Below are 18,656 nucleotides of genomic sequence, written 5' to 3'. Positions count from 1 at the left end.
TTGATCTCCTTCAGTTTCTTATTGCTCTAGCTAAGACTTCAAGTACTATAGAGTAGGTGTGGAGAGAGAGGATATCCTTGTCTTGTTCCTGATTTAGAGAAAGTACTTAGAATTTCTCTTCATTTAGTGTCATATTGGGTGTGGACTTGCTGAAAATCACCTTTATAATGTGTGCTATGTTCCTTGTATTTCTTATCTCTCCAGAGCTTTTATTATAAAAGGGTTTTGAATTTTGTCAGAGATCTTTTCTGCATCTAATTAGTAATTTTTCTTTTATTTTGCTTTTGTTTGGTTCTGTTGATTTACTTATGTTATACCACATCTGTATCTCTGGGATAAAGTCAACTTTGTCAGGATGGGTGATCTTTCTGATGTGTTCTTGGATTTGGTTTGTGAGTTTTTTAATTGAGAATTTTCATGCCTATATTTACAGGAGAATTCAGTGTGTAATTTACTTTCTTTGTTGTTTTATGTATCTGGGTAACTGTGGCCTTGTAAAAGGAATTAAACAATGTTCCCTACATTTACACTTTGTGGAATAATTTGAGGAGTATTGGTATAATTCTTTTAATAGTATGGTAAGAATTCTGTGCTCAATCCATTTGGCTCTGGGCTTCTTTTGAATGAGATAATTAATGTTTCTATTTCCTTAGGGGTCTCTTTAAGTTGCTTATCTGATCTTGATTTAGCTTTGGTTGATGGTGTATATAAAAACATCTTGATGGATTTTTCCTGTGATGATTATGAAATATCCTTCTCCATCTTTTTAGGTTTATTTTAGTTGCAACTTTATTTTGTTAGATATTAGGATAGCTGCACTGGCTTTTTTCTTAAGTCCATATGACTGGAAAACTATTTCCCAACCCTTTGTCTTTGAAGTTAAGGTGCATTTCTTGGATTCAGCAGAAGAATGGTTCCTGTTTTTGTATCCATTCTCTTAACCTGTGTTTTTTTAATATGTGAATTGAGTCCATTGATATTAAGGGATGTTAATGACCAGTGATTGGTAATTGTTGTTATTTTTGGTTTTGTTGTTATTGGTAATATTTTGTGTGCAATATGGTGTTGTGGGATTATCTATTGCCTTGTGTTTTGTGCTGCAGCTAAATTCCTTGGGTTGGCATTTTCCTTCTAGTGCTTTCTGTAGGGCTGTATTCGTGGATAGGTATTATTTAAATCTGGTTTTGTCATGTAATCACAAAATAAATCTCAATAATTGCAAAAACATTGGACTACTTCCTGTATCTTATTGGACCACCATAGACAACAACACAAATTACAGAAAGCCTACAAACTCATGGAAACTGAATAATGCTCAACTGAATCACTCCTGGGTCAAGGAAGAAATACAGAAAGAAATTAAAGACTTCTTAGACTTCAATGAAAGCGAATACCCAACATACCAAAATTTATGGTACACTATGAAAACAGTTCTAAGAGGAAAGTATATAGCACTAAGTGCCTACATAAAGCATTTGGAGAAATCTCACGCTAGTGACTTAACAGCATACCCGAAATCTCTAGAACTAAAAGAGCAAACTCACCCAGGAGGAGTAGGTGGCAGGAAATAATCAAACTTATCATTGAAATCAATAAAATAGTAACAAAAGAACAATACAAATGATCAATGGAACAAAAGGTTGGTTCTTTGAGAAAATCAATAAGATAGACAAACTCTTATCAAAACTAACCAAAAGGCAGAGAGAATATCCAAATTAACAAAATCAGAAATGAAAGGGGCATATAGCAGTAGACACTGAGGAAATACAGAGAATCATTAGGTCACATTTCAAAAACAAGTATGTCACGAAGTTGAAAAATCTAAAAGAAATAAACAATTTCCTGGATAGGCACCCCATACCAAAACTAAAGAAGACCAGATCAATAATGTAAATGGATTTATAAATCCTAAGGAAATAGAAGCAGTCATTAAAAGATTCTCAACAATAACAACAACAACAAAAACCCAGGGCCAGATGGTTTCAGCACAGAATTCTACCAGAAGTTCAAAGAAAAATTATTAACAACATTCCTCAAATTGTTCCATACAATAGAAACAGAAGGAACATCACCAAACTCTTTTTATGAGCTACCGGATACCCAAACCACACCAAGATGCAACAAAGAAACAGAATTACAGACTAATCTCCCTCAGGAACATTGATGCAGAAATGCTCAATAAAATACTGGTAAAATGAATTAAAAAACATGTCAAAAATATCATCCATCATGATCAAGTAGACTTCATCTCAGACATGCAGGACTGGTTCAACGTATCTGTCAATGTAATCCACCATATAAACAAACTGAAAGAAAAAACTGCACATGATCATCTCATTAGATGCTGAAAAAACCTTCAACAATATTCAACACCCCTTAATGATAAAGGTCTTGGAGAGATCAGAGATAACAGGAACATACCTAAACAGAAGAAAGGCGATTTATAGCAAGTTGACAGCAAACATCAAATTAAATGGAGAGAACTCAAAGCAATTCTACTAAAATCAAGGTCAAGACAAGGTTGTCCACTCTCTCCACATCTATTCAATACAGTACTGGAAGTTCTAGTTAGAGCAATATCACAACAAAAGGAGATCAGGGGGATACAATTTAGGAAGGAAGAAGTCAAACTTTCACTATTTTCAGATTATGATAGTATATATGTGACTCCAAAAATTCTACCAGGGAACTCGTATAGCTGATAAACATTTTCATTAATGTGGAGGGATACTAGATTTACTAAAAAAATCAGTAGCACTCCTATATAAAAATGATAAACCAGATGAGAAAGAAATCAGAGAAAAGTTACCTTTTACAATGGCCACAAATAGTATAAAATATATTGGAGTAACTCTAATAAAACAAGAAAAAGACCTGTATAACAAGAACTTCAAGTCTTTGAAGAAAGAAATTGAAGAAGATAACAAAAAATGGAAAGATCTCCCATGCTCTTGGATAGGTAGGATCAACATAGTAAAAATGGCAGTCCTACCATAAGTAATCTACAGATTGAATGAAATCCCCATCAAAATCCCAACACAATTCTTCACAAACCTTAAAAGAACAATGCCCAACTTCATATGGAAAAGTAAAAAAAAACCCAAAATATTTAAAACAATCCTGTACAATAAAGGAACTTCCAGAGCCTTCACTGTCCCTGACTTTAAGCTCTATTATAAAGCTATAGTAATAAAAATAGCTTGGTGTTGCCATAAAAACTGACACATGTACCAATAGAATTGAATTGAAGACCCTGACATAAACCCACACACCTATGAACATCTGATTTTTGACAAAGAAGCCAAAATTGTCCATGGAAACAAGAAAACATCTTCAACAAAAGTGGCATAAATGGATGTCAACATGTAAAATAATGAAAATAGATCCCTATCTATGGCCATACACAAAACTCAAGTCCAGTGGATCAAAGACCTCAACATAAATCCAATTACACTGAAGTTGATAGAAGAGAAAGTAGAAAGAAGGATTGAATGCTTTGGCACAGGACACCATTTCCTAAATATAACACCAGTAACTTATCACTGAGAGTAGCAATATTGAAACTGAAAAGCTTCTTCTAGGCAAAGGACATGGTAAATAAGACAAAAAGGAAGCCTATAAAATAGGAAAAGAAGATCATCAACCCCACATATGGCAGAGGCTGATCTCCAAAATATATAAAGAATCTAAGAAACTCAACATCAAAATACCAAATAATCTAATTTAAAATGGGGTATAGATCTAAACAGAGAATTCTCGAAAGAAAAATCTCAAATGGCAGGAAGACATTTAAGGAATTGCTTAACATCCTTAATCATCAGGGAAATGCAAATCAAAATGACTCTGAGATACCATTTTACACCTGTTGGAATGGTTAAGATCAAAAACACTGATGACAGCTTATGTTGGAGAGGATATGGAGTAAGGAGAATGCCCCTCCACTTCTGGTAGGAGTGCATACTTGTACAGCCACTTTGAAAATCATTATGTTGATTTCTCAGAAAGTTGGAAATCAACTACCTGAAGACCCAGCCTTATTACTCTTTGGCTTATACCCAAAGAAAGCTCAGTCATACCACAATGACACTTGCTTAATTATGTTCATAGCAGCTTTATTCATAATAGCCAGAACCTGGGAATAACCTAAATGCCTCTCAACTAAAGAACAGATAAAAAATGTGGTGTATTGATACAATGGAGTATTACTTAGCTGTAAAAAGCAATGACATTTTGAAATTTGGAGGAAAATGGATGGAACCAAAAAATTTTTCCCAAATAAGATAACCCATAGCCAGAAAGGCAAACAGAGTATGTACTCACTCATAAGTAGATACCAGATATAAAGCAAAGTATAACCAGGCTACAATTCACAACTCCAGAGAAGCTAGGTAACAAGGAGAACCCTAAGAGGGATGTATGGATTGCCCTTGAAAGGGCAATAGATGAAATCTCCTGGGTAAATTGGGGGTTGAGCAGGGCAGTAGAGGGGGGCTGTTTGGGGAATGAGGACATGAAGGAACAGGATGGTTGAGTTGGGGGAATGAATGGAGAGGGAGAGCAATGAAAGATATCTTGATGGAACAAGCCATTGATGGGTTAGAAAGAAACCTGGTGCTAATTAAATTCCCAGGAATGCACAAGGATAAGCCCAGCTAAGACTACTAGCAATAGTGGAAAGGCTGCCTGAACTGGCCTTCTGTAATCAGATAGGTAACCACCCTAATTGTCATCATAGAACCTTCATCCAGTGACTGAGGGAAGGAGATGCAGAAATATACAGGCAAACACTGGGCTGACCTCTGGAAGTTGAGCTGAAGAGAGGGGACAGGGATTGTATGAGCAAGGGGGTCAGGATCATGATGAGGAAACCCACAGAGACAGCTGACCATAGCTCATGGGAACTCACAGAGGCTTGATCGACAGCTGGGGAGCCTGGATGGGACCTAACTAGGCTCTCTGCATGTGGGTGACAGTTGTGTGTCTTGGTATTTTGTAGGGCCCCCAGCAGTGGGACCAGGACCTATCCCTGGTGCATGAGCTGACTTTTTGGAGCTTATTCTCTATGGTAGGATGCCTTGCTCAAACTGGACGCAGTGGGGAGGGCCTTGGTCCTGCCTCAACTTAATATGCTAGACTTTGTTGACTCCCCATGGGAGGCCTTGCCCTTTCTAAGGAGTGGATGGGGGATAGGGTATAGGAAGGTGGGGGGGAGAGGAAGTGAGGGGAGGAGATGGAGGGGAAATTGTAGGTGGTATGTAAAATGAATAGAAAATTTAAATTAAAAGACTTTCAGATAAGTGGATGGATACATGATTAGGTAGAAAATCAGTGGCCTTCTTTATACAAATGATAAAAGGACTGAGAAACGAGTCAGGGAAAAACACCTTTCACAATAGACTAAAATATAAGATATCTCGGGGGGTAACTCTAACCAAGCAAGTGAAAGACTTGTGTAATAAAAACTTCAAGCCTTTGGATAAAGAAACTTAAAAGGCTTTTAGAAGATGGGAAGATCTCCCACACTCATAGTATTAACATAGCAAAAATGGTTACCCTACCAAAAGCAATCTACAGATTCAATGCAATCCCCATTATAATTCCAACAGAATACTTTTTTTTGTCAGGGGTGGGGGTTCAAAACAGGGTTTCTCTGTGGTTTTGGAGGCTGTCCTGGAACTAACTCTTGTAGATCAGTCTGGTCTCAAACTCACAGAAATCTGTTTGCCTCTGCCTCACGAGTGCTGGGAATTAAAGGTGTGGCCACCACTGCCTGGCTCCAACACAATTCTTTATAAACCTTGAAAGGACAATTCTCAACCTCATATGGAAAAAACAAAACAAAAAACCCCAGGAGAGCTAGAATAATCTGACTAATAAAAGAACATCTGGAGGCATCACCATGCCTAATTTCAAGTTGTACTACAGAGCTATAGTAATAAAAAGACACATGGTATTTTTTTTGTAAAAACAAACTCACTGTTTGTTGGAATTGAATTGAAGATCCAGACATAACTCTACACACCCATGAACACCTGATTTTTTCCTAAAGAAGCCAGACATACTGGAAAAAGAAAGCATCTTAAACAAATAGTGCTAGTTAAATGGATGTTAGCATGTAGAAAATGTGAATAAATCCCTATTTATCATCCTACACATAACTTGAGTCCAAGTAGATCAAATACCTCTACATAAAAACAGATACAGTGAACATGATAGAAGAGAAATTTGGGGAAACCTCGAATGAATTAACACTGGAGACAACTTTCTGAACAGAACATCAGTAGTGAAGGCACTAAGTTGAAGAATGAATTAAGAAAATGTGGTACATTTACCCAATGGAGGGAGTATTACTCAATGGTTCAAAAGATGACATGAAATTTGCAGGCAATTGGATGCAACTAGAAAAAATCATCTTGAGTGAAGTAACATAGACACAGAATGACTTATATGGCATGTATTCACTTATAAGTGGGTATTAGCTGACAATCAAGCGGATCCACAGACCCAGAGAGGTTAGGTGAAGAGAAGGGCTCTAGTGGAGACACATGGATCTCTCTGAGAATGGGAAACAGAATAGATTTTGTGGGTGGACTGGGGGTGAGTGGTGAGGAGAACAGGTCAATATGTGATTGTAGCTATAGTCATGCTTTTATGAACTTGGTTCCCCTCATGCTTTGTGCATCGATGTTTAAAATTACACTATCATCTTGGTAAATGTTTCTGTCAATAAGTACATAGTGTTTTTTTAAACATCTTTACTGCTCATTTTTGTCTTGAATCTATTTTGTCAGATATTAAAATGGCTAGTACTGTTTGCTGTTTGGGTATATTTACTTGAAGAACAGCCAATGCTTTTAACCTCTGAGCCATCTCTCCAGCCCCAAAGGGTATATTTACTTGAAATACCCTTTTCTATCCTTTTAATCTGAAGTGATGTCTATCTTTGATTTTTTTCACCTGATAATTGATCTTTTTTATTTTATATTTAACTTAGCTGTAAACTCCATGGGGGATCTCCAGAGTCTGTCATTTTGTTCAGGGCAGGGCTGAGGCCCTCTCCCAAGTGTCCAGATTGAGAGAGCATCCCTCATTGTGGGATGGGCACCCAAAGTCCAAGGATAAATACTGATCTACTACCCAAAGCCCCATAGATTGCCTAGGCCTCCTCACTTACACCCACATTCAGGTGTTCTGGATAAGTCCCATGCTGACCTCTCAGCCATCAGTCTGGGGTCCAAGATCTCCCCATAGTTCAGGTCAGCTGTTTCTCTGGATTTCACCAGTCCAGTCTTGACCCCTTTGCTCACCACTCCTCCCTCTCTGTCACTGGGTTCCAGGAGTTCAGTTCAGAGTTTAGCTGTGGGTGTCTGCCTCTGCTTCTGTCTGTCACTGGATGAAGGTTCTAGGGTGGTATATAAGATAGTCATCAAACTGTGTCTCTTTATAGAGTAATTGAAGCTATTTATTGACATTGAATTATTAATGAGCAGCTCAGTATTTTTTATTCCACTTACTTTGTTGACATGATGCCCCCACCCCTTTTAATTTGATCATCTGGGATACTTCATTCCTTGTGTTTTCTTTCCTTCAAAATTATTCTTCTCTCACACATGGCATCCTGACCAGTTTCCTCTCCCTTCACCCCTCCCAACCACCCCATCTCTCTTCTCCCCAGATCACCTGTCCTCTATTTCGCTTTCCTTTTTTTTCTTGAGTGTATTTAGCCTCTTTATGTTGAAGTTTTTATTCAAACACCCTACCTAAATGTGGGTTTGTAGATACTGCTTAAATTTAGGGCCGTTGCTATACCATGTTTTATGTTGTAGGTAATGTTAACATGACATATGCAGTGCCCCACTGTTATGTAATTTGAGACCACCAGAAAAAGACACAGACTCAATTCAGATTATAATTAGTCAAGTTTATTCAAACTGCTAGTGGGGTCACAGTTCCCAAACCAAATCAGAGACATACAATGAAGAGGTGGGTGAAGGAAGGTTTTAAAGGCAAAACACACAAGAAATCATTGAATATCTGCATAAGTGAGATACAGAAGCCAAAGAGCTACTCTGATCTGCCAAGATTAAGCAGTCAAGGTGACCTTAGAACTGTCTCTGAATATCTGCAGAAGTGGACTGTAGAAGCCAAAATTTAACAGTTAGTCATATGATAAGAAGCATATTGTCATATCTGTACATTTCTGGGTAGGGTGGTCAAGGAGTCAGGGTTGCTGGGAACTTGTCTCCCAGGAACTTCAGTCAGAGACAAATGGCTATTTGATTATCAAGACTGATGCCTAGCTCAAAATGAAGTCTCTTTAACCATCACCTTGTTGTGGGATATTTGTTTACACCCTGTGAAGATGTGTCTATGTTCTGCTTCACCTGCCTAAGGCATCTGATTGATTTAATAAAGAGCTGAATGGCCAATAGGTAGGCAGGAAGAGTATAGGTGGGACTTGTAGGGAGAGTGTAAATGGATTTTTCTTCAGGACACCAGCTCACAAATAATGACTTGGAGTCTTATTAGTTTTTAAGCCAGTAAACCATTTATTAAAAAGTTATTGCCCTGGGTTAGATAAAGACTGAGCAATGAGAAAGTTATTCCTGTATCTTTTAAAGCTTCAAGACTCCTTCAGTTAATCCTCTCAAACGCTTAACTCAATCACAATTTCATCCTTGCTTCCAGAGATAGGAACAGATACTTACAATTTCAAAGTAATTAGTTATCTCTCCAAACAGTGTCCTGTACAACCAATGCCTGCAACCCAAAGGCAATGAGGAACAGAATTAGTATATGTAGCTTTATTATTAATACTTTGCTGTTATACTTCGCCTACAGACAAACAATGTTAATGAACATGGACAGACCAACATTCATTTCAGCACTGAGAGTATTTAGCTACACCCTGCTTCAAGTCAATGTGAGTTCTTGGAGTCTTATTATTAATTAGGAAAGCTCAGCTGATAGATTAGGCTTGTTTCTAACTATCTCTTATAACTTAAATTAACCCATTTGTATTAATTTACTTTCTGTCTCTCAGTTTCATTACCTTTACTCTGTACTCAGCTCATGCTGCTTCCTTGCTTCCTCCTCATCTCCATCCATCTTCTTCCCAGTGTCCTCTCTGCTCTGAAAATCCTGCTTAGCTATTGGCCATTCAGTCTATTATTAAACCAATCTAAGTGACAAATTTCACACTGTGCAAAAGATTATTTCACAACAGGAGAGGAACTCTGGGAAGAAGAGAGGTGTATGGATTTCACCAGAAGGATGTGGAGGGAGTCAGACATACAGAATGGAGAAGTAAAGAGTTACGTGTCAGAATGTAGATTAATGGAAATGGGTTGATCTAAGTTGTAATAGCTAATTGGGAACAAGCCTAAGCTAAGGCCAAGCTTTCATAATTAATAATAAGTCTCTGCATCATTATTTGGGGGCTGACAGTCCAAAGAAAGTAGGACAAGAAAGACCTGCTATATCACATTCCAATTGGCTCTAGATTATGTGACTCAAATGTGGTTTATGCTGAGGCACAGGTTTGATATTGAGCCTGTAGAGCTTTGTTTTAATAGAACTGATACCGTTTTTTAATGTGTTAAGAATCAATTTAAATTGCAAAGGCTGATCATAATGCAAAGGAGTAGTAAAAGAATGGGTCCAGCCATGGCAGTTAAAAGGGTGGTAAGCCATGGGACTAGGCAAAAAGGGACTGGTGCCAATTAGAGGTCTCAGCATGCTACTTTGCTCCTACATCTACTTTTTTTGAACATGTTCAATGCTTCTCATAAAATTCCTGGCTTGTTAGGATAAAAATAACATTTTCACAGGGCTAGCAGAAAGACCTCCTTCCTTAAGGAATAACAAATCTAGACACCAACATTTCTGTAAACAGTTCTGTAAGAAAAGCTTCTACCCATTTTGAAAAAAGTATCTACAAAACTAGCTAATATTGGTAGCCAGACTTTGTCAGAGTAACTTCATTGAGTTCAATTCCCAGTGTTCCTTGGCACTGAGTCTCATTTGATGACCACCCATAGGTGTTGGTTTTCCTCCTCTTGGGTTCATCTGGGTACAGAGAACATTGGGTAATTTGTTCAACATTTTTCTCTTGTAATATAGAAAGTATCGTTTTGTGATTAACTATTTTAATTTTGTTACTCTCATGTGTGTACTTTGATGGATTTGAGAAGAAGGAATGGCCCCAGGACTGCTGGAGAATGGGGTGTCTGTCTTGAAGAACCCACCAGCCCTCTGTCTGCTGTATGCCAATTTCTTCCTCACCCATGAATGTAGGTTGCTCTAGCAGGTATGGCTCAGGCATAAAGGTGAGAATTGAGGGAGGGCCCAATGTCTGCAGAGGCCCCACAGGCTCTGTGGCTGCTCTTATGGCCATAAGACCTGCAAGTCTATGACCTCGGCCTTCAACCGAGTTCCCTTTTGGTGTTCTGGACAACTGTTTCTTTATCAGTGAAATAGTTGTTACTAGGGCAGAGATCTCTTTGTTTTGATCTTTTCAATGGAAGCCAACTGGCCCTGTTCCTGGTACAAAGCACCAAAGGCACGTGCAGTGGCTAAGGCATACTGGTTATCAACATAGATGTTGACAGAATGGCTATGTCCTCATCTTAGTGCCTTGGTCAAAGCTATCAGTTCTTCATATTGGGCCAGTGTCTCTTGGGGTTGAAACTGAAAGAGAACTCACAAAATAACCTTAGGACACACCACTGAGACTAATCATTCAGGAAGCCCAAATTGCCTCAGTAAGTGTCACCACAGCTGCTCCTGCATAACTGACCCCTTCCTGTACGTTACCACTTCCATTTGTGAGTGGGGTAACACCTGCCTTTCTGGTGGACTGGTCTCAAAGTTCCAGTAATCCATATTGGAGGTGGTCAACAACCTGGGAGCCATGGTAGACAGGCAGGAGGTATGGTGGGTTTAACACTGCAGAGGGTGAGGATCCGATCCTGTATGCATCTATAAATAGCCTGATAATACGTGAGGCATGTGTTTAACATTCAGTGTGAAGAAGCTCCCCAAATGATCGTCTCAGTGGTATGTGGAGTGATGAAAACCAATTCCTGTCCAAGGTTATTTCATCAGTTGTCTTTCATAACAGTGCTGTGGTAGCAATGGCCTGGCTAAAGCTGGCTCTCCTGCTGCAAGAGGGTCTAGATGTTCAGACAAAGTTCTCTTCCTGGGTCCCAAAGTTTGAGCCAACACACCTCAGCCGCCCTATTCTCTTCATACACCAAACAATGGAAAGGTTTGTCAATGTCAGGTAGCCTTAGTACTGGGACTGACAACACGGGCCTCCTTGATGCATGAGTTGTAAGGTGGGGGAATAACCCTCTCCTCCATAGGTACCAGAACAGAAACTCCAGACATTTTATTTGAATGTTTACTCTGGTTGGTTCATTTGGTAACTAAAACTGAGGAGCCTTTAAAGGCTCAACATTTCAGTGAAGTAGAGGGCTCCAGGAGGATATGATTGATCTTGGGAAACTGGACAGGGTACCTAGGGTTCTTTGTGACCACATGGCAGATTCTCTTGGCAGTTTTAATGTTGATTGGCCCTGCATCTGGTCATTCTAGTTCACTGAGCACTTCCTAGGTCACATCTTAACACTTCAGTCTGCCTGCTAGATTTCCAGGAAGTGTTACAGCATGAAACTCAAGGGCAACTTAGCTGTTTTCAGTCTGTTCCAATTTCTGCAAAAGCAAAACAAAACAAACAAACAAAAAAACCTTACAAGGACATAAGAAAACACAAATCCACCAGTCAAAAGCATGCAACACAAAAAGACAGACCATCCATTCAGACAGAGACCAGACAAACACAGGCATGTGGGGGCCACCTTCACTCCTATGACAAAACCAAGAGGGTAGGAGGATGTTTCTGTTCTCTCACTGCAGCCTTGATCTATGGTCATGTCTGATCTCTCCTATCTTTCCCAAATGTCCAGACTCCCAAAACAACTCGCTGATTCATCCTGTTGCAAGTGCACATTTGCCAGAAATGTTTACTTTCATTTTGTTTGCAAATTGCAAATTTGTGGTGTCACAGTCTGGCTTTTCCCTGGGTCCCTAATTCCAAAAATGTGCTTGCCTCCATCTAGGGCTTGACAATGACTAATTGACTCTTTAATGTGTGGCAGCCAGAGTTGAATTCCTCTAAGTCCATCACAAAGTTGTCCCTGCATAGGATATATCCCAGACTCTAGGTCTGAATCTGCCATCTCTCAGGATCTCCAAATGCTGGGGCCTCCAAATGCTATGGAGTAGGAGACCACAGAGAAAAGATCCACAGGCTCATTTTAGGTTACAATTAGCCAAGTTTATTAGAATTGATAGTTGGGTCACAGTCTCTTTCCTTCCCCCAAATAAATGTACAGCCTGGAGACAGGTGAATGAAGGGCTTTAAAGGTGAAAACCAGAAGTCATTGAATAGATACATGCACAAGTATGTTTTAAGTGGTTGATACGACCTTAAAATTGTCCTTGATGATCTTGCAGAAGCCTAAATTTAGTAGTCAGTCATATGATAACAAGCAGATGGTTACAGCTGTAAATTTCTGGGTGGGATCAAGGAGTAAGGTTTATAAGAACGTATCTTCCAGAAACTTGACTCAGAGACAAATCACTATTAGATACCAAGATGGATGCCTAGCAAGAAACACATTTTCTTTAGCCATCCCTCCATCATGACAAGAATTCCCAAATACTGTATTTAAGAGATATATGCTTGTGCATGTGTTTGTGACCCTTTATATACTTATGCTTGGCTGATTGTCGGTTGATCTTTTGCTGTCCTGAGACTCATAATAGAAGGAGTGGTATGAAACATGACTTGAAGCGAACAGTGTCAAAGAACCCAATGGATCAAACAGTCCGAGGTCAGTGATGCACAGATGCACTCTTCATTGTCACCATAAGTGAATTAAAAATACCCGAGGAAATCACCGAGGGACACTTCTGTCCATGCATCTGAGGTGTTTCCACTCTGTCTGGGTAACTCTAGGAACTGGGGACTAGAAAACCCAGGCTAAAGGAGAAAGCCAGATGAGCACAGGTGTTCCTGTAATAAGTGTTCTGCGCCATCATGATGGAAAGACACTTACCCTCCCCCACTGCCCCCAGTGCCACAAAGCCATGCCTCACGATAGACCAATGCAAAGAGCCAAGTGTCCATGGACTGAATCCTCTGAAAACAAGAGGCAGAATAAAAGTTTTGAAAAGGCATTTTGCTCATGAGGATGAAGATCTGATTAATAAAACACACCTGGTTTGCATCACAAGCCCTGGTGTAGTCCCACACATAAGAATAAGGATGTGGATGATGACCCTGTTTAGTCAGAAAAGGACCCAGCATCATTTCTGCAGCAGTGGCTGCAGATGCCGCCCTTTCTGTACTGATCTGTCTTCCTATCAGTGTCTCAGCAGTGGCTGTGGATGCTCTTCCCTTCCCCATTCTTTCCTCAGCTCCCTCAGTCCTGTTCTCAGAGTGTTTGAAGAATTTTAGCCAAGAGTCGCTTCTCAACACGAAACAGAGTCCATTTTTAGTGTGCGCTTTTTGTTTTGTTTTGGTATTTTTAGTCATATTGTCTTGGACTTGTTTTAGTTTTTGCACACACATAATTAGAGACAGACAGGCAGAGAGACAGACAGACATTGAGAACCCGAGTGATCAGATGGGTAGTTAAGCAGGTAGGTGGGATAAGGGAGGAACTGTGGAAGGAGAAAGAATAGGATTAAAATATGTGATGGGCAAAAAGTTTTAGCCCTTGCATTTTTGTTTATGATTCATTTTGATTTTTATTCATAATGTGAAGGGATATTTCCAGTTTCTATGCAGATATTCATCTCCTTTCTCCAAAACTCTTTGCTGGAAACATAATCATTCTCATGAATTCGAGTGTCATCATTGTCATGAGTAAGCTAGAATCACACATATGAGTTCATTTTTGAAGCTTAAAACTTCACCTCTGTTCCTCTAATTGCCTTCCTGTCTATGCCAACACCACTATCCTTGACTTCCACAGCTCAACAGGAAGTTGTGAAATTGAGAACCTGAGCCATTCAACATGTGTCTTCTCAAGACACTACAGCATGCTGGCACCTCAAGATTGCTTATGAAGTTTAGACCCATTAGCCATAATTGTGAAACAAAGTTCTGTGTTGTTTATAGGGTGGCACTGGATGAAAAGGCTTTATTTTTTCTCTATCACCATTGTCAACCAACAGAAACCTTCCAGGAAGTGAAATGTGGCCATCCACATTTAGATAAATTTTACTTTTGAAATGGTTTGTATTTATCAGGGAAAAAAGCTTGAGTGTTTTGTTTACATTACCTCTAAGAATCCCATTGACAGAGATGGAGGAGTGATGAGCAAGGGGGTCAAGACTGTGCTGGTGAAACCCACAAAGACAGCTGACTGGACAAGGGGGAGCTCTTGAATCCAAGACTGATGGCTGAGAAGCCAAGAAGGGACTGATCCGGACTCCATGAATGTGGTGTCAGTGAGGAGGCCTCAGAAATCACTGGGGCCTTGGGTAGTAGATCAGTGTTTACCAAGGCATACGAATGAACTTTGGGAGCCAATTCCACAAAGAGGGATACTCTCTCAGCCTGGACATATGGGGAAGGGCCTAGGTCCTGCCCTGGCTGAAATCAATCCCAGGGGAATGATATGGGGATTGGGTGGGGGGCTGGTGGAGGGACAAGAGAGGAGGCATGGGAGAGGGAGCTGGGATTGACATGTGAAGGATTCATGTTTCTAATTTAAATAAAAACATATATTGAGGAAAAAATTAAAAAAGAATCTTGCCGGGCAGTGGTGGCACACGCCTTTAATCCCAGCACTCGGAAGGCAGAGGCAGGTGGATCTCTGTGAGTTCGACACCAAGCCTGGTCTGCTGAGCAAGTTCCAGGACAGCCTCCAAAACAGTACAGAGAAACCCTGTCTCGAAAAACCAAAATAAAGAAAAAAAAAAAAGAATCTTGTTTTTGGAGTTACAGTAAGTGGAATTGTCCAGTCCTTGCACCAGAGAATGGTTTTCTAAAACAGCAGCAGGTAATCCCCAGCTCCATGAGGCTGTTCTCAGGAAAGCAGGTGTAGGAACAGCCTGCACATCTCACTAATGAGAGAAAGAGGACAGGAGTCTCCCCAGGGTGAGCTTGACATCCTTGTTCCTCAGGGTGTAGATGAGGGGGTTCAGGGTTGGGCTGAGGACTGAGTACAGCACCGAAGTCACTTTGCTTCTTTCTGGGCTGTAGCTGGAAGCAGGACTGACATAGGCACAGAACACAGATGAGTAGTACACGCAGACCACGATGAGGTGCGATGAGCAGGTAGAAAAGGCCTTCTGCTTGCCCTCGGCAGACCGCATGCGCAGGATGCTGGCGATGATGCAGCCATAGGAGAGTAGGGTGAGGAAGAAGTTGATGCCTCCATAGAAGGCATCTGCCACAAGAGTCATAATGCTATTCACATATGTGGGGCTGCAGGAGAGCAGGAGGAGTGGGGGAATTTCACAGAAGAAGTGGGTGATGACCTTGGGGCCACAGAATGACAGTCGTGTCATCAGACCAGTGTGGACAGATGCATTCAGAGCACAGATGGACCACACACCCAAAGCCAGGGCCCCACACATGTGTGGGCTCATCCTAGAGCTGTAGTGCAGAGGATGGCAGATGGCCACATAGCGGTCATAGGCCATGACCGTGAGCAGCAGCAGCTCAGAGGATGCAGACCAGACAAGGAAGAAGAGCTGTGCCATGCACCCCTTGAAGGAGATGGTGTTTTCCTCAGACAGTACCAGGCCAAGCAGTGCCTTGGGCAGCACAGAGGAGGTGCAGACAATATCCATGGTGGCCAGGTTGCATAGGAAAAAGTACATGGGACTGTGCAACCCAGTGTTAGAGATGACCAAAACAATGATCACAATGTTGCCTATTAGAGCCACTGTGTAGAGTGTCAGAAAACAGCCTATCAGGAGAAATCGTAGACTAGGGTGCTCTGAGAATCCTTCCAGCACAAACTCCGTCACCATGGTCTGGTTGGAACTTAATATCATAATCGAGTGTTTTGTTTTACAACTGTGTCTGTTAGCTTCTGAGAAAATATCTGTTTAGCACTTCAAAGTCTCGTTTCCAAACTTTATCCTCTCAAACTTGTCCACTGTCAGAAAGGGAAGGAGTGAATGTATTTCCTTCATGGATGTCTCTTGTCCCTTATTGTCTATACCACACCATTTGAAACAACATGTACTTTATTACTTTTGATTTCCTGCCTAGAAAGTTTCCCCATGTAGATTTGGATCAAGAGGTGCATCTGCTCCTCCCTCATCTTGGGCATGTGGGTTGAGTGGAGCATCCCTCATTCAGAACCTGCCTCTATCAGCTGAAAGCATTGTGTTCTCCTGATAGTGCTGGAAACACAGACATACGCATCCATCTACATGTATTTTCAATTTGATGACACATTTTGGATAGACATACACTCTTGTGCCTTCCTTCGCACCTGGGATACTGACATCTCAATCATTTTTTCTCTGATATTTGGAGTGGGGTCTCTTCTACCCATCTCAGCCTGATAATTTTCATTCCTCATTGGGTAGGCATGCATTTTCTAATTTTTGCTTGCTGTGATTTGTGAGTTCTCCTGTGTTTGAAACTGTCCTGACTCTTACCCACTTCAGGTATATCACCCCAGAATCATTTTTCAAAATCCAAACCTGTAAACCCCCAAGTGTTTCTGCAATTTTCTGTCTCAACAAAAAACCCACAGTGATGTCAACATCAACACACCCACATCTGGAGTCATTGCATGATCCACAGATGTTCCTGGGTGCTTCCAGTGGCCTTGCATTAAAGCTTATCTTCACCTCCCCAGTGTTTCAAGATACTTGTATTGTAGAGCACAGCTTCATCTCTCTGACTCATTGTCTTACCTTTATTCTATGCCCTTGATAGATCCTTAGTCAACCCCTGTTACATGAGCCAAGAATGGTGTTCTGCATCCTCATAACTCACATCCAATTGACCCTCAAAATCTGGAGCTATAGCTTTTTTTTTCTTTTATCATTTTTATTTTAATTTTAAATAGCTTGTTTTACGTGCCAATCCCAGTTCCCTCTCCCTCCCCTCCTCCCGCACTCCCCTTCCCCCCCAGCCTCCCCCCCTGTTGCCAATTCCTTCCACATAGGGGATATCTAGAGTCTGTCATTTCACTCCGGGTAGGGTCCAGGCACTCCCCTAAGAGTCCAGGCTGAGAGAGCATCCCTCTTTGTGCTATGGGAACACGATGACTGTTTGTATTCCAGGGATAGACACTGATCCACTGCTCAGGGCCCCATAGGTTGCCCAGGCCTTCTCGCTGACACTCACATTTGGGGGGGGGGGTCCAGAGAGCTATAGCTTTATAAACATTTTAATTCATGTTCTCACTGTCTTCTTCAGCTGTTTCATAATTTCTAGATTCTTGCCATTTCTACATTTCCAGTTTTCTCCTTTATCACCCAAGAATTACAGAGTTTGTACCTTGTGATAACTAGCTCCTTTCCCCCTAATCTAAATTCACTATGTCTATCCCCAGTTCTTCAGCAAGCCACATGCATGTTTGGCATAGAAGATGCTTCTGACATCACCCTTTAGCCTTCTCCACAGGTTCCTTATGAGTTCATATATGAGCACACTATTTTCCTATCCAAGAACCTGTGTGTGACACTTTTTTGTAGTGCTACTACTCTGGAAATATTCTTTGCTTTGCAGCTCCCTTTCAGTGCCCTCATGGCTGAGAAGGTTCACAGTATATCAGTCAGTGAAGTGTGTTCCACTTACTGAATCCAGTGGCTCTCATGCTCACCACGTCTCCACTCTGCCCCACACCAGTCTTCTAACTCTTCATCTCAAAATCACATTTTATCTCCCATATCTTTTCCATAATAAGGTTTATAACCTATTTCCTGCACCATGTAAGTAGGAAATGTTGAATTTTAAAAATTATGGTTGTCTCCATTTCATACCATAGGTACTGAAATATTGAATTTACCTTCTGCATCCATGCAGACAGTGTTATGTCTGACCATTTTTCTCCCCCACTCTCAAATCCATTATATGACTAGCCTCACCAAGTTATACCAGTTACTGCTTATCATGAGGACCACAGCAGGCTTCCCCTGCAGAGTATCATGGAGAAGCCTCAGTATTTTTACTACCATAGAAGATAAACCACAGAGAAGACGTCAGTGGGAACTCACTTTGGTGACCAAAGACTACCATTTTGCCTGCAGTGACCACCTGTGGCATGCCGTATCCTGATGCATCCAACAAACAAAACACACGTATTTCTGTGGGATCTTTTGCACACATGACAGAGCATAATGGCACTTCTGGAAAACCATAAATCCATAATTGTTCTTTTCATATACACTATGTTTAGCAATATTTTGTGCCTGTCGTTCCCAATGGCCTCACAGACAATATTATCTTACTCAAATGTGATACTGCTGTTCAGAAGGAAAAATAAATCAATGTTTCCCAAATGCTCACCCAAACATACTGCAAAGCATTGAGATGATATGTGCCTACCCATCTCTCTTTCCACAATTCCATCCTGCTCTTTTGTGAATTTAGTTTTGATTGCTAGCGT

General features: G+C 40.7%; 1 protein-coding gene across 1 annotated transcript; it reads right to left on the bottom strand.

Moving 5' to 3' along the window:
* Positions 1-15,141: 15,141 nt before the first annotated feature.
* LOC121134515 (olfactory receptor 13A1-like) lies at positions 15,142-16,083 on the bottom strand. Its single transcript, XM_040732956.1, has one exon. It carries the CDS (start codon positions 16,078-16,080, stop codon positions 15,142-15,144), a length of 939 nt encoding a protein of 312 aa, XP_040588890.1. The 5' UTR covers positions 16,081-16,083.
* Between the last annotated feature and the right edge of the window lie 2,573 nt (positions 16,084-18,656).

Source organism: Mesocricetus auratus, unplaced genomic scaffold (genome assembly GCF_017639785.1).
Source record: "Mesocricetus auratus isolate SY011 unplaced genomic scaffold, BCM_Maur_2.0 Super-Scaffold_4256, whole genome shotgun sequence".
Lineage (NCBI taxonomy): Eukaryota > Metazoa > Chordata > Mammalia > Rodentia > Cricetidae > Mesocricetus > Mesocricetus auratus.
This window is presented reverse-complemented; position numbering and strand designations above follow the sequence as displayed.

Excerpts from the sequence above, each read along its gene's own strand:
- LOC121134515 (XM_040732956.1), bottom strand. The coding sequence starts at position 16,080 with ATGATATTAAGTTCCAACCAGACCATGGTGACGGAGTTTGTGCTGGAA.